We start from the raw sequence: 22,891 nt of genomic DNA, 5'->3' as shown, positions 1-22,891 counted from the left end.
ACACAACAGCCCTGCCAGAAACCAGAGTCCCCAAGAGGGGCTCTCAACCACCCTTTCACCTTCCTCCCACCCCTCTACCTTACCCAAGACTTTGCCTTATGCTCAATGTAGCTTGGAGAGTTGGCCAGGGGGGTTAGGAAGTAGATGTATTATTCACACAGAAGGCAACTTAGGTTAGAGAGAGGGGCTGAGCCCCAGAGGGCCAGAGAGCAACTCTGTTATCTATATGTATGTTCTTGTTATTTTACATCTTGGCAAGCCTATGAGTGCAGTAGACATCACCACTGTTTTCTTGTCACAGCCTGTAATCTAGTTCTTCTCACCAAAACATTCTAGCTAGGCTCAAACTAGCACAAAATGTAAGGAATTTGATCCACACTTGAAGGAAAGCAACCCTGAAATGCCTAGATGAATCTGGATTGAGCTAGCTGTAAAACTATTTTTTCACACTGCACATTTTAAAAACTGAAATGGCTTTCTTAAATGAAGGGAAAATTACTCTTTCAAATTGTTTGGATAGAATAATAGCAAAAAAATACAAAAACTCTAGAAAGAAGAAAAAAAACCACTTTTTCTAAAGAAAAATAAATGAAAAAAAAAAGAAAATTAGTTCTTCATTTAATCTATTCCATAGTAGTATAGCAGTTTCTCTTGAGTTGAACATGATGGTGTCCAAGATGACTCTCTGGAAGTCTGGGAAGATTTGTCATCCTCACTTGTTGGTAAAGGGAGGAGAAGACAGCTCTTATGAGACTAATGGTGGTTATTAAAGATTCTTCTTCTCAACTCAACTTTATTTCTCTCTTTCAGGAGTGCCCTCATTGATGTCTACAACTACCTGAAGGGAGGCTGTAGGCAGGTGGGGGTTGGTCTCTTCTGCCAGGCACCCAGCAACAGAAGAAGGGGACATAGTCTCAAGTTGTGCCAGGGGAGGAGGTACAGGCTGGATGTTCAGAGGAAGCTGTTGCCAGAGAGTGATTGGCACTGGAATGGGCTGCCCAGGGAGGTGGTGGAGGCACCGTCCCTGGAGGTCTTCAAGAAAAGATTGGATAAGGGACTTAGTGCCATGGTCTAGTTGACTGGGTAGGGCTGGGTGCTAGGTTGGACTGGATGATCTTGGAGGTCTCTTCCAACCTGGTTGATTCTATGATTCTATGATTCTATGGAGTTGCCATCCCTGGAGGTGTTCAAGAAAAGCCTGGCTGAGGCACTTAGTGCCATGGCTAGTTGCCTGGATAGAGCTGGGTGCTAGGTTGGACTGGATGATCTTGGAGGTCTCTTCCAACCTGGTTGATTCTATGATTCTATGATTCAAGAGAAACTGCTATATCTGCTATACTACTGTGGAATAGATTAAATAGAAAACTAATTTTCTTTTCTTCATTTATTTTTCTTTAGGAAAAGTGTTTTGGTTTTTGTGCTTTTTAAGTAAAAAAAAAATGACAATGAGAAGAAAAAAAAACAAACCACAAAAAACCCAACACAAAACCAACCGACCAAAAGAAAACCAGGAAATATTTGTGGGATTGAAAAAAGGTAGAACAAACAACTTGTGTGCCATTTGCACAATAAAGGCATGCTGTAGTAAACTGGATAAATGAAGCAATTGGTTTTAAGAAAAAAAACCTTTCTTATCTTTTAGACATATAGTTTTCACTTCCCTGGAGAATTAATTTGCCCCAGACTGCATTGCACGTCTGTCACCAGCCAGCTTTTCAGTAAAGTGAGAGGTTTCCTTAGAGTTAAATATATATATATATACAATTGTATTCTTCTGAAAGTGTAAGACTTTTTTTTTAAGCATATCTGCAATATTGATGTTTTTTCACAACTTGAGTACACACACAGATATGCTTTAAACGTTTGCTTTGGAGCAAGTCGCATTATTTGTGCATTAGGATGGATTCTGAGCATCAAATGATGCCTTTGGTGTCAAGTGACAGGAGGAGAAACACACACTGTGCATTGTACTGCGACTTATACATACCCAGTTCAGACTTCCAGATCACTCCTTCATATATCCCTGTATGAATGACAGCACAGACTTGGTAGTCTGCTTGCAAAAGAACTCATTCTAAGACAATTTGAAAGAAATGTGGTTTTTTCATAGGAACCTGGCTCTCTAAGAAGCTATGATTCACTCAGATGGCTGTGTATATGGTATGCTGTACTGGAAGTAATGAGGGGAGAAGAGGAATGCTGTGGTCGTGACACTTCTCGTACTAAATGTGACCTATATGTCCTTCAGTTTAAAGTTCAGATTTCAGGTGAACTGTGAATGTCAGATTACTGTGTGAATTTATGATCATCACTCCTTTTGCTCCAGGGATCCTACTTCCCTCAAAGATCTCATAAAAATATTTGCCCTGTCTCAACCTTTCATTTTGTTCAGCAAAGATCCATTGAAAAGGTATCACAGCTGCAGTCCAATGTCAGCCAAAAAAAAAAAAGTACAAAAAGTTCTGCTGAGCTGCAACTCACTGCACTGAGCTCAACAAAGGCTCCCTTCCTGAAGAACTGCAAAGCCTCTACATCTGACAAAAGCTTGCTTTCTTTCCTAGCTCTTTAGGATTCAGCATCATGACTTCAGGGATAGCTGTAGACAAGCAGAGGTTATGTGGAGATTTCTGAGATATGAGATTCAGTTCTTGTTATATTTCATAAATGACTGTGCTGCCTTCCTAACATACTTTTATTTGCAGGTAGAGAAGTCAGCCTGCTGAGATAAACCTTTCTGGAGACAGTTGACTTTAGAACTGACATGTTGCTCTGGAGCTGTGTTCATCAAATGCACTATCACTTTCCTTAGAGATGCATAAAATAACTTCAGGTATTACACAGATTAAATTTCAAACGTGGGTTTAACAATCACTGTCATTGGATATGGCCTCTGCAAATGCTGTGAGTTCATTACTAACAAATTCCTGGTGCTGAACTTCTAGTCAAAATCTAAGCAAGGCTTAAAGGTCTTGCAAGCTCCTTCCTTGAACTTTGTCATAAACACAACAGGAAGAATTTGTTAAGATTTTCAAGACCAGTAAGTGGTACTGTTGGAAGGATTATTTTTTATTGGGTTCTGTTTAAGTATTGAGGATATCTCTCACTGTAATGTTGACTCATGAGCACATCTTCTTGTTCCTTTTTTTCCCCCCATTTCCTTCAGTAATGGAAAGCAAAATTATTTGAGAAACTTGTTCATTTTACTTTTGTGTCAAGAGGGTAAACTATACTAGCTGTGATTTTAATCACAAAATACACTCACATTTGTCTGACTTTATAAAGTACGCAAGTACAGGGCCTATTGGAAAGGAAAAACTCACAAAAATGCATCATAAGACACCAAATGTTCTTCAAATGTAGCAAACTGGATCAGGTTTTCACAGAATTATTTGGAGGAAACAATATTGAGGACTCACACTAGGAAAGCAATATGCAAGGCAGAAGATGAGTTCTGGTGTAAAAGACTAATGCAGTGCAAATAAAAGATTATTAAGTTAAGTAAATCTATCTTAGTTTCATCTCATAAACAGCCTCACATTTTCATTCTCATTGCAACAATTTCGAAGTTAAAAAATGCAGCTCAAAATTTACAGCTCAGAAGATCAGAGGACTGATTCTTCAAATGTATTAGTGCAGAATTAGAAGTAAAGCAGTTCATACTAAGCATATATTGCATTTCCCCCCACTGAGTTTATAACCTTAGGTAAATCAATTTTTTTAAGTGTTTATGATATGTTAAAGTGTCCTGCAAGTACTTCCACTACATTAAAAAAAAAATTCCAAGGAAAGCATTTATGCATCTAACTGAAATCTCTCATATTTGACTTCTGGGTTTGTATCTGAACTACTGGGAGAATGCAATATTCATTGTCTTGTCTTGTGAGATGGCCAGAGAAGTACAACCACAGATGCTTGATCACTAGTAACAACCCTGACACTGAACCTCTGGGGAAAGGCTGCACATGCAGATGTAGCTCAAGTGGTGAGATCAAGGATAAGGCAGCCCTGACTAACAGCATTACGCTGCCCGTAACTCAACACAGCCCCTAAGTGGCAAAAGGTGCATCCGAGCTCTGTAGCAATGCAAAGAATTTTTTCTTTTCAGCGAAGCAAGGGCAGTGTCTGTTAGTCCCCAGTGTAGCTTAGCTTTCAACAAACAGAAAGATACCTTCTAAGATGTTTTTAAATATTTAAATTCTTCCTCAGCAGGTTTTGTGCTAGGAACACTGATACAATACCAGACACATTAAACAATTTGTCATACTCACACAAAAGGTTGAACATTTTATTTACTGTTCCATTATTGAGTTTTCAGCTTGAAAATTACAGGACTTGTATAAGTACATTCATGTTGTTTTGAAGAACAGAATGTTGTTTAAAATATTCTTGGTAACTTATTTCTGTGAAGTAAAAGAGATAAACAAACAAACAAACCTTTTAAATCATACCAAACGAGAAAGGAAGATGTTAGAATTAAACTGTCGTTGGATGACTGCTTTTAAAGTTCACTGTCTTCATTAAATTCCCCATGAAAGGGTCCAAAGGCAGTAGTTACTGAAGGATACATAACTGCAAAGACAGAACTTTCAGATTCACGTTTGCTTCCTATAAAAAAAAACCCATAATCTAACCATGTCATCTTCAATCTGTACACAGTAACAATTTACAAAGGCACATGCAATCACTTTCCCCATCTCCAAATTACTGAATTAGCTCAAATGATCTCTGTGTGGGAAAAGTTATAAAGAATTCATAGAAGAGTAATGTCTAATTAGTACCTGATGTTGTACCGGGCTGCTGATTCTAATTAATAACACTTCCTAACTGTGTTCAAAGGCATTTAAGTAAAATGAAAGCCTTCAGAAATGCACTGAAGCATTTAATGCCTAGATACTGTAGTGATAAGCCTGCCATAAAAACCTAAAATAGGTTAGACAGATTAGATTGGCAGATAAAACAGACAGAAAGAAACCATAGGCAAATTAAATACACAGTCGGGTATGAAAGAGACAAATATTCTGGAGAAGAAATGACTACAGAGAGGCAAAACAAGTGATGTAATTTGAGGAAAACCTTATGCTTGGCTATAGAATCATAGAATGGTCTAGGTTGAAAGGGACCTGAAGGATCATCCAGCTCCAGCACCCCGGCGTAGGCAGGAACACCTCCCAGCCAGCTCTAGCGGGAGGTATCCCTGCCTATGGCAGGGGGTTGGAGCTGGATAATCTTTGAGACCACTTCCAACCTAGACCATTCTATGATTCTATGATAAAACATAATTCTATAAAAACACTGTTTCTAGTAGTATATTTTAAACTGCCATGGATGCTATATAGAAAAATGTATTCATATAACATAGATACTCTAGATTGCAAACACCTTTTCTTTAAAAAAAAAACCAAACCAAATGAAACCAAACCACTAAACCTTTTTATATGAAAGAAATTAACATTCCCTGGGGGAATATGTTATGACATATATGCGTTGTACTGAACCAGCTCCTTCTCTGATCAAACACATCAAATCCAAATAATCTGATCCTGCAAGAATTATTAGTATGCAGCAGCATTAGTATGCTAGTCAGTAGAGGAAAATAAGGAATGGTAGATCAGCTTGTGCTGTAAAAATGCCAAATGGATTGTGATACTCTGTTTCCTTCCAGCTACATACAGACCTCAGAGGTAATATACTTTAGATGTATATACCTACTGTATATAGACCTCAGGTGTAATGTCTATGTTGTAGACAGCTAGGTTTAGGTGAATGAAATGAACCCCAGCCTGAACATGGTTGTTTTCTTTCAGGTGACAGAATCTCTGAGTAGGATTTCACACGGTTACCTGTGCCAATTCCCTAAATTAGCTTATTAGAGAAACAATACAAACATATTATATACATAATTTTTGATAAGCCAACGAAGCAACAGGTCAAAGGCACAGCTGAAGCATCCATGAGACCACATGCAGGGTTTTCCCTCTTTCTTGCACACCCACAGCAATAATCAAGGTGCCACAGGGAAATAAAGAGATTGATGTTTATTTACACTGCTGGATGTCCAGGGAAGATTGTTAGAGCCTCTGAAAGTTGCTGAGCGACTATGGAGAAGTGAATTATACCTTTCTGAAGACTGACACACTGCGTGTCCCCCAACATGCTGCAGTGGGTACGCAAAGGTGACCCACTCGCAAGAAACCAGACAGTAATCGGAAGGCTGCACTTCGGCATAATCTATGTCGACCATCCCAGATGAAAGCTCCAGACACACTTGGGGACCTTATCACATTTTTGGAGTGGCCTGAACACTGATGGCTCAACAACTCTGATGGGTCATTAAAAGGGGGAGTAAATGCAGCTGAGCAGCAGTGACACCCACCCACCCATACTGCACAGAAAGCTCATAAACAGCTCACCAGATGTCATGGAGGGCCCACAGGCCCACAATAGGCTTATACCTGTTTACCTATCAAAAGGGACACAATAGACCTGGCACCATGAAGTCTGGCCTGCCCAGGGCCCAGGTTGTGTAACATGGTTGTATAAGCCCACGCGCCTAGCGTATGGCCCATGCTATTCCCATATCTGGGGGGCCAGGCCTGTGGCCCTTGCCTATTATGGTATACTTTGGTTAACTGCCAAGCTGATTGATCATTCTGATGGCCAAGGGGCCATTAATCTCAGCCCACATCTGAAAAATGGGAGGCACAAAGTGCTTGCCTGCTTGCTTGCTTTTGCTTTTCCTTTTGCTTCACTGCTTGTTGCTATTTGCCTGTATTGCCTGCCTTTCTCTACAGAGCTCAGTGCAGCCATGCACCCTATTGCACGCTCTCTGCCTTATCACTGTCTGGTAAAATCCACTGCTTAGAGTTACCAGGAGCAGACCCTGGATTGTCTGCACGCGATCTGCCTGTGTGGCCAGCGTGACACCATGCTGAGACCGTACAGCATCCTGCCTCTGCACCTGAAGGTCCTACCTAGAATCCCTGGACATATACACAGATCATCCAGAAGAAGCCAGGAGAACAAGGTCAGAGACTGTCTGCAATTTTCCCCTGGAGCCAGGAGATCTCAACCACAGTGTCAACAAGGCAGAGTCCCCTGAAAGCATCTGGGCACTGTCTGGACTGTGGCTAGCCCCTGCAAGGGTAATAATCATAATTTGTCAGTAAATGCTTTAATGCCTCTTTTAATTCTCTACTGCCTTCTGCCACAGAGCAGAAAGAGCTTGGGCCCAGCTACTGGGCAAACGGCATATTGGCCCCAGGCGGCATATTGACCGCGGGGACTCTCTCACTCTGTTTATTGTTTGAATGTTTGCTAGATAATAGTAGTTCTGTTTGGTGTTATTCCTAGAATGTCTTCCATAACCGTGTCAATGAACAAATATTAATATTAAAATTGAGTGGCTGGGGGTGGCAAGAGTTCAGAATATTAAAATTAATAATGTATTTTTATAAAATATCATCTTGCATCAATTAATTTCCCACCTCTGCAACACCAGACACAGACCTGGCCTGTTTTAACCCCTAACCAGATTCAGCGGAGCTGTCAAGAGGTGGAGAATCTCTCCTTCTGTGAGACAGATAGACAACAGTATCACAGTATCACAGTATCATCAGGGTTGGAAGAGACCTCACAGATCATCAAGTCCAACCCTTTACCACAGAGCTCAAGGCTAGACCATGGCACCAAGTGCCACGTCCAATCTTGCCTTGAACAGCTCCAGGGACGGTGACTCCACCACCTCCCCGGGCAGCCCATTCCAGTGTCCAATGACTCTCTCAGTGAAGAACTTTCTCCTCACCTCAAGCCTATATCTCCGCTGGCGCAGCCTGAGGCTGTGTCCTCTTGTTCTGGCACTGGCCACCTGAGAGAAAAGAGCAACCTCCTCCTGGCCACAACCACCCCTCAGGCAGTTGTAGACAGGGTGGAAGTTAGGAAAGTTGTCTGTTAGATGACAAACCATGCTGCCTTTTAATATTGTTACACATTTCTAATAGCAGTTCCTCCTGTGTAAGCTTCAAGCAGGCTGTATCTGTGTAAACACCTCCTCCTCTCCCCTGTGTTATGCAGGGCCTCTCACCCCCGTTGGCAGCTGTGGCTTGGGAAGCAAACAGTAGTCATGGTGTTCTATGCACAATAACAGACAAATAAAAAACCAAGCAAGCTTGGGAAATTTACAATCTAGATCTGAGAGACTTCTCTGAGTTTTACTGTGTCTCTGCAATCCTCCCACTAAGTGCAAGAGCTGTTTTCTTCACTAAATGAAACTCAGAATAAACACCTCTTCTTGCGTCTCTCCAGAGCCCTTAGGGAGCTCTGCAATGGCACAGCAGAGAAATCTGTAGAAAGGTGTCCTCTGTTGGATTTGACTTACATAGCATCAGTTGTGATAGACTGATGAGGAATGGGAAATGGGATGTCTCATGACACCCATGGACTCTAGACATTAAAAATCTTATCAAATGCATATTTGAGCTTCTCTCAAAGAAGTGTTTGATTTCGTCGAACTATTTTGAAGCATAAAGGTTTATTTACAAGGACTTTTTGCCTTTTATACCTTCCTTCAACACTCAATTCAAAAGTTCCTCTCCTTCAAGGCATAAAAAACTTGTGTGTTAATTAGCCAATTTGTTTTCTAGCAGAATAATGAACTTGGAATACATTAAGTCAAAAATATGATGAAGATGTCTCTAAAGTTGAAAAAGGCGAGAGCAGGTGGCAACAGGACCTCACACTTGCACAGTTAGAATAACTTGAAAGGGAACTTTCAAGAGCCATGGAACCATAGAATCAGCCAGGTTGGAAGAGAACTCCAAGATCAGCCAGTCCAACCTAGCACCGAGCCCTGGCCAATCAATTAGACCATGGCACTAAGTGCCTCAGCCAGGCTTTGCTTCAACACCTCCAGAGATGGTGCCTCCACCACCTCCCTGGGCAGCCCATTCCAATGCCAATCACTCTCTCTGCCAACAACTTCCTCCTAACATCCAACCTAGACCTCCCCCACCACAACTTGAGGCTGTGTCCCCTTGTTCTGTTGCTGGTTGTCTGGCAGAAGAGACCAACTCCCACCTGGCTACAACCTCCCTTCAGGTAGTTGTAGACAGCAATGAGGTCACCCCTGAGCCTCCTCTTCTCCAGGCTAAACACCCCCAGCTCCCTCAGCCTCTCCTCACAGGGCTGTGTTCCAGGCCTCTCACCAGCTTTGTCACCCTTCTCTGGACACATTCCAGTATCTCAACATCTCTCTTGAATTGAGGGGCCCAGAACTGAACACAGGACTCAAGGTGTGGCCTGACCAGTGCTGAGTATAGGGGAAGAATAACCTCCCTTGTCCTGCTGGCCACACTGTGCCTGATCCAGGCCAGGATGCCATGGGCTCTTTTGGCCACCAAGAAGTAAGTGCTTTATAATCAGCCTAATATTCAAAGGTGGCTAAAATCAGAGAGGACTTTCTTCTTTACAGTAAGCTTAAGGTCAGGTCTTTTACATTCAGTACGTAAAAGTAAACTCTGGAAACTCACTGAATAATTCTTGACCTTCCCTGTCATAAGGCTCTTATTTACCCAGCCATTGTGAAAATCATGTAAGTCTCCTTTCACAATAGGTATCAAGTTTTTACTGTTGGAATTATACCTCATTTAAAAGTGAGCCATTCTTTCTATCTTATGCATCATCAGCAAAATGATTTATCTAAATCTGACCTGCTGATTTTTTATTAGTAAGCTAAATGTGGAAGTCAGAAACATGGATTTTCAGATATTGTCTTCATGGAGCTGGCAATTAGAAAGGCAATCTTTGTCTTCCTACCCGCACTGACTGGAAAGTCATTGAGAGTAAGTACAGGACTTTACCAGCTTTTCAGAGTCATTTTTCTGATCATATTACCAGCAATCTTATCTCTCTAAAAATATTAGCCTGCAGCTTGGAGTGATGGAAATGAAAACCAATATCAAGAAGGATGTAAAATATCCCAAATGCAGTTACTCTAATACTTATTTACAAAGATATGTTAGCTCTTTGTGAACTTATCAGCTCAATGCTCCACAAAGTTAGTGACTGCAATGCAGTTAGTTCTAAATATCTGATTGCACTGTGTGATTTGGCTTGGAGATGGATCCAACAAACTCTGGATTCTGAATGCTGTTTGGATGATCTATATATAGGTATTATTATTATTATGCAAGCTCCCATGGTCATGATTCACAAAATCCCTTATTACTATCAATGGGAACACAATGGTTGTTGCTTCCTTTTGAAAGCAAAAACAACAACAAAGTGGTTTTTTAAAGTCTTCAGTGCTTGTAACACCACCAACGCATGCACAACAAAAACTTCAATGTCATTAAGGTGAGCTGGAACCTTATAGAAGGAAGTCACACAAAAGTATGTAGCAACTTTCTAAAACAAAATACTAAGTAAATTACTCACCTGAACAGAGAACTTGTAATTAATACTCATATGGATTTTAAAAGGGTGTTCTATGCAAGATACAATACAAAAATAAGATAGCAATTACTAATTTCCTATATGTTTGACCACTTTGCCTGTAAAGGCATCATTGTAAAATCCTGTAAGTAAATGGATTAATAGAAGAGAAGAGACCCCACCTGGAGTATTGCTTCCACTTCTGGAGCTCCCATTACAAGAGAGATGTGGAGATGCTGGAGTGTGTCCAGAGAAGAGCCACAAGGATGATCAGAGGGCTGGAGAAGCTCTGCTATGAGGACAGACTGAAAGAGTTGGGGCTGTTCAGTCTGGAGAAGAGGAGGCTCCCAGGTGACCATCTTGTGGCCTTCCAGTATCTGAAGGGGGCCTAGAAAAAAGCTGGGGAGGGACTTTTTAGGGTGTCAGGGAGTGACAGGACTAGAGGGAATGGAGTAAAGTTGGAGGTGGGGAGATTCAGCCTGGACGTGAGGAGGAAGTTTTTCAGCATGAGAGTGGTGAGAGCCTGGAATGGGTTTCCCAGGGAGGTGGTTGAGGCCCCATCCCTGGAGGTGTTTGAGGCCAGGCTGAATGAGGCTGTGGCCAGCCTGATCTAGGGTAGGGTGTCCTTAGCCATGACAGGGGGGTTGGAACTAGGTGATCCTTGTAGTCCCTTCCTACCCTGACTGATTCTATGATTCTAAGAATATAAAGAATAAAAAGACTTAAAAAAAAAAAAAATCCTTCGAGTGGAATTAAGATATAAAGGCTAAGATTAAGGAACATTCCATAGAACAAACTTCTGACTAATTCTTACTCTATTTATTAAAGGAAAATTTGAGCTACACTAAATAGTAAATAAAACAAATCTTGTGCTATAGAGTTATCGAATGGTCTGGGTTTGAAGTGACCTCCAAAGGTCATCTAGTCCAACCCCCACTACAGTAAGCAGGGGGATCCTGAACAAGGTCAGGGTGCCTGGAGCCCTGTCGAGCCTCACCTCGAATGTCAGCAGGGATGGGGTGCCAACCACCTCCCCTGGCAACCTCTTTCAGTGCTCCATCACCCTCATGGTAAAGAACTTGTTCCTAACATCCAATCTAAATCTGCTCTTCTCTAATTTGAAGCTATTGCCCCTTGTCCTATCACTACAGGCCTTTGTAAACAAACTCTATCCATATTTCTTGTGGGCCCCCTTCAGATATTGGAAGGCTGCTATTAGCTGACCCTGGAGCCTTCTCTACTCCAGGCTGAACAGCCCCAGCTCCCTCAGCCTGTTTTTGTAGCAGAGGTGCTCCAACCCCCTGATCATTTTCATAGCCCTCCTCCGGACTCACTCCATTGAGTCCATGTCCTTCCTATACAGAGGGCTCCAGAGCTGGATGCAGTATTCCAGGTGAGACTTCACCAGAGCCAAGATGCAGAATCACCTCTGCGTATCTGCTGGCCACATTTATTTGATGGCCTTCTGGACTGCAAGCATACACTGTCCGCTCATGTCCAGCTTCTCGTCCATCAGCACCCCTACGTCCTCTCCTGCAGGACTGCTTTCTATCACCTCATCCCTCAGTCTGTATTGATAGTGAGGATTGTTCTGGTCCAGGTGCAGAACTCTGCTCTTGCTCTTGTTGAACCTCATGAGGTTCACCTGGGCCCACCTCTCCAGCTTGTCCAGGTCCCTCTGGATGACATACTGTCCCTCTGGTGTATCTACAGCAGCAGCTTGGTATCATCTGGAAACCTGCTGCTGGTGCACTCCATCCCACTGTCTATATCACTGATAAAAGTATTAAACAACACAGGCCCCAGTGCAGACCCCTGAGGGACATCATTTGTCACTGCTCTTCATCCAGAGTTCAAACCGTCGAGCACTACCCTCTGGGTGCTACCATCCAGACAATTCCTTTATCCACTGAACAGTCCACCCATCAATTCCTTATCTCTTTAACTTGGTGAGTAGAATGTTGTGGGGAACAGTGTCAAAGACCTTGCAGAAGTCCAGACAAATCACATCCCTAGGTCATCCCTTATCCACCAATATAGTCACTTCATCATAGAAAGCCACAAAGTTAGCCAGGCAGCATTTGCCCCTAGTAAAGCTATGTTTGAGTCACCTCCTTGTCCTCCATGTGCCTTAGCATGGCATCTAGGAGGATCTGTTCCATGACCTTCCCAGGCATGAAGGTGAGGCAGACAGGAGAGTAGTTGGTGCCAAAAAGTCATGATCCGTGAAAGACTTGAAAGTTCTTTGGCAAAACTTTATCCTCAGGATCCTTTAACAAGTCATTGTGTATCCCATTTATATATTGCAAAAGGACAAGAAAAGAAAGGCAAAACCTTATTGGTGTAGTTCCATTAACTTCAGCAGCTTTTCCAGTGATGGAAGAAGTGGGTCTTATATCTTGTATTATTGCTGATTATATTATGATCTTACTATTGCTTCCCTCACCACCAGCAGTGGAGTCAATGTTGTAGACAAACAAGAACTCTATCTTCACAGACCATTATATGACTGACCACTAATGAGTAACTTTGAAATGCTGACAGATTTTAGTTGCATACTCAATATTTACTCCTGAGTTGGACTTTGGGCAGCACATTACATCAGAGGAAAACTGGGTTGGTCTGTCTAGTGTCAGTAACTGCGTGTACTACATAAACAATTAATTTGGCTTTGATGCCTTCTGGGGTCTTGGGAGGATATGGGAGCATATGAGAAACAAGCTCCTGGTTCCTTCTCGACAGCAGCTCCTTACCAAGTGCTCCCCAGGCAGTTCAAATCTGTGTCACTGACAAAAGGCTTTTCATAAGCCGAGGGTGAATGGATGCTTCCACTGCTGATTGTTCTCATTTCTGCCCTTCTGCACCCAGCACACCTCTAAGGAATCCAGTGTCACATTTAGAGCTGGAGGGACTTGCTTGAGATTCCTTACATCTTTTTGAATAGGAGTAAGTTATCACACCTGTTCATCTTTAGATATCACAGAAACACAGAATGTTAGGGCTTAGAAGACATCTCCAGTGATCAGTGAGTCAACTCCACTCAGTCAAAGCAGGATCACCTAGGACAGGCTGCACAGGAACGCATCCAGGAAGGTTTAATATATATATAACCTAGCTTTATTTATTATTACTGACAGAAAATAATATTAGGAGTAACTGATAAATTGTTTAAACTGGAGTGAGGCTAGATTTTATATGTTGGCATGACCACCACTTTGTTGTTGTTGTTGTTGTTGTTTCACTATGCCTTACATTCAAAAATATCAATAAACTTCTGTTTCAAGTCCAGTCTTCTCTGATTTGCACTTTTGATATTCATATGATAGAATAGGCACTGAAGAGAGTTTTTAGTTTAAAATTCCCTGCCAGATGCATCTTAGAATCATAGAATGAACCACATTGGAAGAGACCTCTAAGATCATCCAGTCCAACTTAGCACCCAGTCCTATCCATCCAACTAGACCACGGCACGAAGTGTCTCATCTTGAGGGAGATGGGATTCTTTAGCCTGTAGAAGAGGAGGCTCAGGGGTGACCTCATTGCTGTCTACAACTACCTGAAAGGAGGTTGTAGCCAGGTGGGAGTTGGTCTCTTCTGCCAGACAACCAGCAACAGAACAAGGGGACACAGTCTCAAGTTGTGCTAGGGGAGGTCTAGGCTGGATGTTAGGAGGGAGTTCTTCACAGAGAGAGTGATTGGCATTGGAATGGGCTGCCCAGGAAGGTGGTGGCTGCTCCCTCCCTGGAGGTGTTCAAGCAAAGCCTGGCTGAGGCACTCAGTGCCATGGTCTAGTTGACTGGATAGGGCTGGATGATAGGTCGGACTGGATGAACTTGGAGGTCTCTTCCAACCTGGTTGATTCTGTGATTCTATGATCTTCCCACAGTTTTATTTACTACCTGACATACTCAAAATTCTCTCTCTGGTTTCCTGAGTTACTTCTTATCTGGGGACTTGATCTTGAAACACATACACAGAACTTTCTTTAATTTGCTAAAAGTAATTGTAGAATTGGAGCCAGTGCTGTAAGATGTTTTGCAAATGAAGAGAGCAAGGCACATGGGATCTGGCTGTGGCAGTGTGCTCTTGAAGTTACTGTCTATACAGACAGCATCTGTAATCAAAATACAAAATTAGACCAAAATATAACATAAAATCTTTGTAATCTCTTTTCTCAATAAAGTGATAATTAAAATGAATATTATTATTCTCACATTTTAGCATATATTACACTGAAAAAAAATTGTGGATAAATTCTCTTTTCATAGAATCATAGAATCATGGAATCAGCCAGGTTGGAATAGACCTCCAAGATCAGCCAGGCCAACCTAGCACCCAGCTCTGTCCAATCAACTAGACCATGGCACTAAGTGCCTCAGCCAGGCTTTCCTTCAACACCTCCAGAGATGGTGGCTCCACCACCTCCCTGGGCAGCCCATTCCAATGCAAATCACTCTCTCTGCCAACAACTTCCTCCTAACATCCATCCTGTACTTCCCCCAGCACAACTTGAGACTGTGTCCCCTTGTTCTGTTGCTGGTTGTCTGGCAGAAGAGATCAACCCCCATCTGGCTACAGCCTCCCTTCAGGTAGTTGTAGACAGCAATGAGGTCACTCCTGAGCCTCCTCTTCTCCAAGCTTAACACCCCCAGCTCTCTCAGCCTCTTCTCACAGAGCTGTGCTCCAGATCCCTCACCAGCTTTGTTGCCCTTCTCTGGACATGTTCCAGTATCTCAACATCTCTCTTGAATTGAGGAGCCCAGAACTGGACACAGCACTCAAGGTGTGGCCTGACGACTGCTGAGTACAGGGGCAGAATAACCTCCCTTGTCCTGCTGGCCACACTGTGCCTGATGCAGGCCAGGATGCCATTGGCTCTCTTGGCCACCTGAGCACACTGCTGGCTCATCTTCTGCCTACTATCCACCAGCACCCCCAGGTCCCTTTCTGCCTGGCAGCTCTCAGCCACTCTGTCCCCAGCCTGTAGTGCTGCTTGGGGTTGTTGTGGCCCAAGTGCAGAACCCTGCACTTGGCCTTGTTCAATCTCATCCTATTGGCCATTTTAACACCTTTTATAAAGCTTCTTCAGTCCTTGCATTTCTTTCTACAATCTTTATCATCTCTCTTCTCACATAATACTAGAAAAAATGTAATCTCAGGATAACCTTTTATTTGACCTTTCAGCAGATAAATATCCTCCAAAGAAATCAAACTTTTATTTTTCAATTTTCCACTTTCAAATCATCAAAGGCAGGAATTATACAAAGAAATATCATTCTGGTTCTTGTTCCTGAGCTCTGATCACTAAATTACCATTTGACCCATTTTAATAATTTAAAACTATTTTTCTTTTAATCTCAAAATGTCAATTAAACAGGCACTTATAATGGTATCAAATGACATATGCTACTTCCTTTGATGAAAATGATTAGTTTAGAAACATAGACCCATTTTTATGCATTTATTAATCACATCCTTAAAGAAAAAAAAAAGTAAATAAAAGAATTGATCTAGTACTCCCAAATACCAAGTGTGAAAAGTACACAAGGGTATCCATACTGTCACAGAGAAACTATGTGGAAGATCTGGATTTGGCCCATAAATGTAGACTTAATGGGTCTGGTCCTGCTTCAGTTTTTCTTTAATGGCTGGAAATATGGAATAATGCTACTTAAGGCAGTACCTCTACACCAGTGAAAATGGTAAAATTCAGGGGGGCTTGGGCCAACTGATGGTGACTCATAATCATAGAATCAATCAGGTTGGAAGAGACCTCCAAGATCAGCCAGCCCAACCTATCATCCAGCCCTATCCAATCAACGAGACCATGGCACTAAGTGCCTCAGCCAGGCTTTGCTTGAACACCTCCGGAGATGATGACTCCACCACCTCCCTGGGCAGCCCATTCCAGTGCCAATCACTCTCTCTGTGAAGAACTTCCTCCTAATATCCAGCCTAGACCTCCCCTGGCACAACATGATGTCTAGCCGGTGACTCACTGTGCTCATTTTAGTCTTCTAAACACATAACTGGAGTTGAACAAAAAAAGGGGGGTGGGGAGATGATGGAGGAGTGGGGAAGGTTGAAAGTAGCCAAACTGTGATTTACAATGACTTGTAATTTACAAAATAGGAAATTCCCACACACATTTAAAAGCAGACCTAGGAGATGACACAGAAGGAATCTGATATGAATGCTCATTGATGTGTCTCGTCCCATCTCCTCTGTCCCAATTGACTTCAAAGCTATTTTTCATAAGCATGAAATGAGCTGAAATTCCATAACTGCAATATTTACCTTAGGATTGATTCATGTCATCTGAAACCCTTACAAATAGTACTCTCTGATATACAAATTTAAACAAGTTCTTTCCAAAGCCCTTTGAAACTTCTCTGAGTCCTCCCTTGACTTTGCTCTGGATCTGGTCAGATGTGAAGACAACATACTGGATAGCTCCACTTCCTTGGCAACAGGAGGTGGTTAAAATAAAATAAATACATTTCAAAGTATAGATATACTTCCTGTTGAATGTAGTTCAGAATCTTCCTGCCAAAAAAAAAATGTCTAAAGCAAGTTTGCTGATGACAGCAAGCTGTATGGTGCAGAAGACAGGCTGGAGAGGTGGGCACAAACCAATGTCAAGAGGTTCAACAAGACCAAGTGCTATGTCCTGACTCTGGGTCGAGGCAATGCCAAGCACAAATCCAGGCTGGGCAGTGAGTGGCTGGAGAGTAGCTCTGAGGAGAGGGACTTGGGGGTACTGCTGGACAAGAAGCTCAACACGAGCCAGCAGTGTGCACTTGCAACATGGAGGCCCAAACCGATCCTGGGCTGCATCAGAAGAAGTGTGGCCAGCAGGGTGAGGGAGGTGATTCTTCCCCTCTGCTCCACTCTGGTGAGACCCCACCTGGAGTACTGCATCCAGTTCTGGAGCCCCTATTACAAGAGGGATGTGGACATGCTGGAGCATGTCCAGAGAAGGGCCAGTGGGTTGATCAGAGGGCTGGAGCAGCTCTGCTATGAAGACAGACTGAAAGAGTTGGGGCTGTTCAGTCTGGAGGAGGCTCTGAGGTGACTTTCTTGTGGCCGTCTGGTATGTGAAGGAGGCCTACGAAAAGCTGGGGAGGGACATTTTAGGCTCTCAGGGAGTGACAGGACTAGGGGGAATGGAGCAAAGCTGGAGGTGGGGAGATTCAGAGTGGACGTGAGGAGGAAGTTCTTCATCATGAGAGTGGTGAGAGCCTGGAATGGGTTTCCCAGGGAGGTGGTTGATGCCCCATTGCTGCAGGTGTTTAAGGCCAGGCTGGGTGAGGCTCTGGCCAGCCTGATCTAGGGTAGAGTGTCCCTGCTCATGGCAGGAAGTTGGAACTAGATGATCTTTGTGGTCCCTTCCAACCCTGATATGATTCTATGATTTAAGCAGAACTTCCCAGCGCAGCAAACTGGAGGACTGATGACAAAAGCCAGGGGACAGAAAAAGCAGCCTCATTCTTAGCTGCTGTTGATCAATTTTTAAAAATATTTTGATTTCCACAAAATGTGCAGCCCAGGACACTTTCTGACAAACGTTGTAGGACTGCAGGGACACCTCAATGATTAAAAAGGAAGGAGGCTTCTGTATCATACACGAAACCAAGAGGAGTGAATAAAGATGGGATGCGAGCAGAACTTTCTGAACGATTCGAACTGAACTGTCACTCAGCAGCGAGATCACAGTGGTCTCACGTCAAAAGAATCTTCTGCTCAGCAGCAGAGATTAGTAGCACTGAAGAGGAGTAAAAAAAAGCACCATTACAATGTTTAGTAACCTCCTTCGGTCAATCAAGGAGCAAAGCAGACTTTCTGCATAACAGCATCCACACCTCTTCATCTTGCTAATCTGGGACGAGCCAAGGGAAAAAAAGAGATCCTGGAGAGTGTCACTGAAGTAAATTAAATGCATGATCTGAATGAATTCTTGTATTTGCTTCCCCAGATGGAAAGAATTACATACTGTGCTAGTTTGAAGCTAGCTAGAATGTATTGGTGAGAAGAACTAGATTACAGGCTGTGGAAAGAAAACAGTGGTGATGTCTATTTCACTCATAGGCTTGCCGAGATGTGTAAGAACATAAGTCAAAACATAGATAAGACACTCGGCACCACTCTCGCTGGGGCTGCTGGCTGAGCTGCATCTCTTTAACCTCACCCTCCATTTTGGACTAACTCACTTTGATTCCTAACCCCCCAGGCTGAACCTCTATTCTTCCTTGGGACTGGGGTAAGGGTGAGAGGGGTAGGGGGAAGGTGAAAGGGTGGTTGGGAGCCCCTCCTGGGGACTCAGGTTTCTGGGAGGGGAGTTGTTGGAGAGATTCTTGCTAACAGGGCATCATAGTATCACAGTATCACAGTATCACCAAGGTTGGAAGAGAACTCACAGATCATCAAGTCCAACCCTTTACCACAGAGCTCAAGGCTAGACCATGGCACCAAGTGCCACGTCCAATCCTGCCTCGAACAGCTCCAGGGATGGTGACTCCACCACCTCCCTGGGCAGCCCATTCCAGTGTCCAATGACTCTCTCAGTGAAGAACTTTCTCCTCACCTCAAGCCTAAATTTCCCCTGGTGCAGCCTGAGGCTGTGTCCTCTTGTTCTGGTGCTGGCCACCTGAGAGAAGAGAACAACCTCCTCCTGGCCACAACCACCCCTCAGGTAGTTGTAGACAGCAATAAGGTCACTCCTGAGCCTCCTCTTCTCCAGGCTAACCAATCCCAGCTCCCTCAGCCTCTCCTCATAGGGCTTGTGCTCAAGGCCTCTCACCAGCCTCGTTGCCCTTCTCTGGACACACTCAAGCATCTCAATGTCCCTCCTAAACTGGGGGGCCCAGAACTGAACACAGTACTCAAGGTGTGGTCTAACCAGTGCAGAGTACAGGGGCAGAATGACCTCCCTGCTCCTGCTGACCACACCATTGCTGAAGCAGGCCAGGATGCCACTGGCTCTCTTGGCCACCTGGGCACACTGCTGGCTCATGTTCAGGCAGGTATCAATCAGCACCCCCAGATCCCTCTCTGTCTGTCTGCTCTCCAGCCACTCCAACCCCAGCCTGTATCTCTGCATGGGGTTGTTGTGGCCAAAGTGCAGCACCCTGCACTTGGAGCTATTGAAGCCCATCCCCTTGCACTCTGCCCATCTGTCCAGGTGGTCAAGGTCCTGCTGCAGAGCCCTTCTGCCCTCCAACCCAGCCACATCTGCCCCCAGCTTGGTGTCATGTGCAAACTTGCTGATGACTGACTCCATGAAATGATAAACATGAGCAATTGTGCTGGGAAGTGTCCTTGAGTCCATCTTGGGAGTTAAGATACCAGGTGCTAGGTAGCAACCCCCACATGCAGCTGCAGGGGGTGGAGTGCCAGCTGCAGGTGGGCAGAGTTAGCCAGCCCCAGAGGCTGACCCTCAGATTGTTGTGGTATATTACCCTATCCATGCCTTACATGTAACCCTGTACCCTCTATATGTAACCAATCTTAGTTGTGCACACCTCTTGCAAGAAAGCATATAAGTCTCTGCATCATGGAAATAAAGCAGACTATGACCATCTAACCATATTGGTGAGCAAAGAGTCACTGTACCCAGGTGCTCCACTGGCAGGGAGTTGTGTTTCTGTATTACCTTTTACCTTGTATATTTCTGTCTATAACTGTATATACTGTAAATATCTGCTTGCACATTGTGCTAGCTGTAAATATAAGCTTCATTCATATTTCCAGAACAGCCTGAGTCTAGTCTGGGTGATTTCTAAAGTGTGGGGGGCAGAGAACACCCAAACCACCACACATACATGTATAAAACAATAAAAAGAAATCTAATGGTGTTCCATGCATTTAGAGTATATAGTGACACCAGCTGCTTCTTGGCAAGACCTTGCATTGCAATTCTCTCACTGAATATTACTTGCAAAAAGGGCAGTTGTTTCGATGGGACAAACACCCAGTTTTGAAGTCCAAACTGCATGCCTGCACTACAGTTTGTGACAAACTGCATGTTGACTCCAACCAAGGCTGTCCCCTTTCCATGACAAATAATGCAGAAAACTCACAATGCTTTAATTTATCTTTCAGTTAAAGATGTAGTTAAAAGTCAGGGTGTCAAATCAAGAAAACCTTATTCTTGGAATTATAGAATCATAGAATCAGTCATGTTGGAAGAGACCTCCAAGATTATCCAGTCCAACCTAGCACCCAGCCCTATCCAGTCAACTAGACCATGGTACTAAGTGCCTCAGCCAGGCTTTTTTTGAACACCTCTAGGGATGGCAACTCCACCACCTCCCTGGGCAGCCCATTCCAATGCCAATCACTCTCTCTGGCAACAACTTCCTCCTAACATCCAGCCTAGACCTGCCTCAGCACAACTTGAGACTGTGTCCCCTTGTTCTGTTGCTGGCTGCCTGGGAGAAGAGATCAACTCCCACCTGGCTACAACCTCCTTTCAGATAGTTGTAGACAGCAATGAGGTCCCCCCTGAGCCTCCTCTTCTCCAGGCTAAACACCTCCAGCTCCCTCACCCTCTCCTCATACAGTTTGTGTTCCAAGCCTTTCACCACCTTTGTTGCCTTCATAGTTACCCTCCATGACAGTTACCCATTCATTAGTTCACTAATCTTTTCTTCCTTTCCACTTGGAAATTGTTAAAAACTTTTGATAAACAATTTAAATTGACTTTCAGTTAATGTAGATGCTAGTAGAAGTTGTTTTCAGCAGGAACAACTTGTTCTAAATTCCTAGACTCTTAAATTGATGTCAAGCCTGAACATTTTTAAAGTGAATGTTGATTAATCTACATTGAATTAGTGGAAACTTAGAAATTCTGGCCTTAACACTTATCACAGAGTCACAGAATTAACCAGGTTGGAAAAGAGCTTTGAGATCATTGAGTCCAACCTACCACCTAATACCTTCTAATTAACTAAACGATGGCACTAAGTGCCTCATCCAGTCTCCAGTCTTCTCTGTGGGTGACTTTTGATCCTCAGCTCCCATCAACACAGAAAGATAAAAGGTTTGCTGTTTGGAAAGCATTTAAACATTTTGAAATCATAGAATCTCAGAATCCTCCGTTGTCTCAGATAGAATCATAGAATCAACCAGGTTGGAAGAGACCTCCAAGATCATCCAGAAATCCTGACAGGAAAGGAAGTATGGAGAGTATCCAGAGCCTCCTCTGGAAAAGCACAGCCACAGACCTACAACTGCTGCTATTTCTGATATAGGGTGCTCCAGATGGCACTCTGAGGATGCAACAGTTCTCTAGTCAAGTAAACTGAATAGTCAGAACGGGGAAGACATTTAAATGACTGCATTCCCATGATTTTAATGAGACAAAGACTCCTAAATACTTTTGTGGTGGGATCTGTAGTGCAGCCTGCCTAACCTTAGATACCACTTCCATTGACTTTGCAGGCAACCCTAGGGAGTAGGATGTCTGAAAGCTTACTGCTGTTTCAAATATAAAGCGGGTATGTAAAAGTAGATGCCCTGACTTTTGCTTCAGTGATTCTGATGAGATAAGAGAAAATTAAAGTAGTCTGGCTCCAACCTGCATTATGATTTTATGTAAATTATTCTAAGTAATGATTCTTAACCTCCAGTGCTCAAGGATCGGAAGTTGAACTACTTTTTAAAGTTAGTTTAGTGAACTTTCAAATATGTTTGCAAGCAAACTTCATATTTGCTTGGAAAGTCACAGTGAAGGTGCACATGCATTTTAGTATAAAAAATGACACTTTTAAGTATCTTAGTGTTCATATTTTTCCATCTACTTCTCTCTACTTGCATTATAGAAACAGCAAATTTTCTCTCGTTATTAAACAAATCACATTGGAAAATTACTTATTCAGGTAAGATTTTTTAATAACATATATAGACTGGTTTTCTATTGAGGTCTTATGAAATGTTATCAAAAGTCCCTCAAAAGACTTGATGGCAGCACCCAAAGAGTGGCTGTCAATGGGTCCATGTCCAGGTGGAGGCCGGTGACAAGTGGAGTCCCTCAGGGATCAGTCCTGGGACCAGTTTTGTTCAACATCTTTGGCAGTGACATGGACAGAAGCACTGAGTGCACCCTCAGCAAGGCTGGTGATGACAGCAAGCTGTGTGGTACAGCAGACAGGCTGGAAGGGATGGCATCCAGAGGGACGTGGACAGGCTGGAGAGGTGGGCACAAGGCAACCTCATGAGGTTCAACAAGACCAAGTGCAAGGTCCTGCATCTGGGTCGAGGCAATCCCAAGCACAAATCCAGGCTGAGCAGTGAGTGGCTGGAGAGCAGCCCTGAGGAGAGGGACTTGGGAGTGCTGCTGGATGAGAAGCTCAACATGAGCCAGCAGTGTGCACTTGCAGCCCAGAGGGCCAACCAGATCCTGGGCTGCATCAGGAGAAGGTGATTCTCCCCCTCTACTCCACTCTGCTGAGACCCCACCTGG

The 22,891-nt window shown here is 43.5% G+C and overlaps 1 protein-coding gene across 7 annotated transcripts in view; it reads right to left on the bottom strand.

The window, feature by feature from the left end:
• Nucleotides 1-22,891, bottom strand: part of PCDH9 (protocadherin 9) — a 991,969-nt gene that overhangs the window by 920,060 nt on the left and 49,018 nt on the right. Inside the window, exon 3 of one of the 7 annotated variants that reach the window (XM_064174280.1) lies at nt 4,360-4,400. The exons of the other annotated variants lie outside the window; for them this stretch is intronic. Coding sequence (XP_064030350.1) covers nt 4,395-4,400 — 6 coding nt within the window. The 3' untranslated portion in view covers nt 4,360-4,394. Of the gene's footprint in view, nt 1-4,359; nt 4,401-22,891 lie in introns of those variants that run through there. 7 annotated transcript variants of the gene reach the window in all.

Source organism: Pogoniulus pusillus, chromosome 3 (genome assembly GCF_015220805.1).
Source record: "Pogoniulus pusillus isolate bPogPus1 chromosome 3, bPogPus1.pri, whole genome shotgun sequence".
NCBI lineage: Eukaryota > Metazoa > Chordata > Aves > Piciformes > Lybiidae > Pogoniulus > Pogoniulus pusillus.
This window is presented reverse-complemented; position numbering and strand designations above follow the sequence as displayed.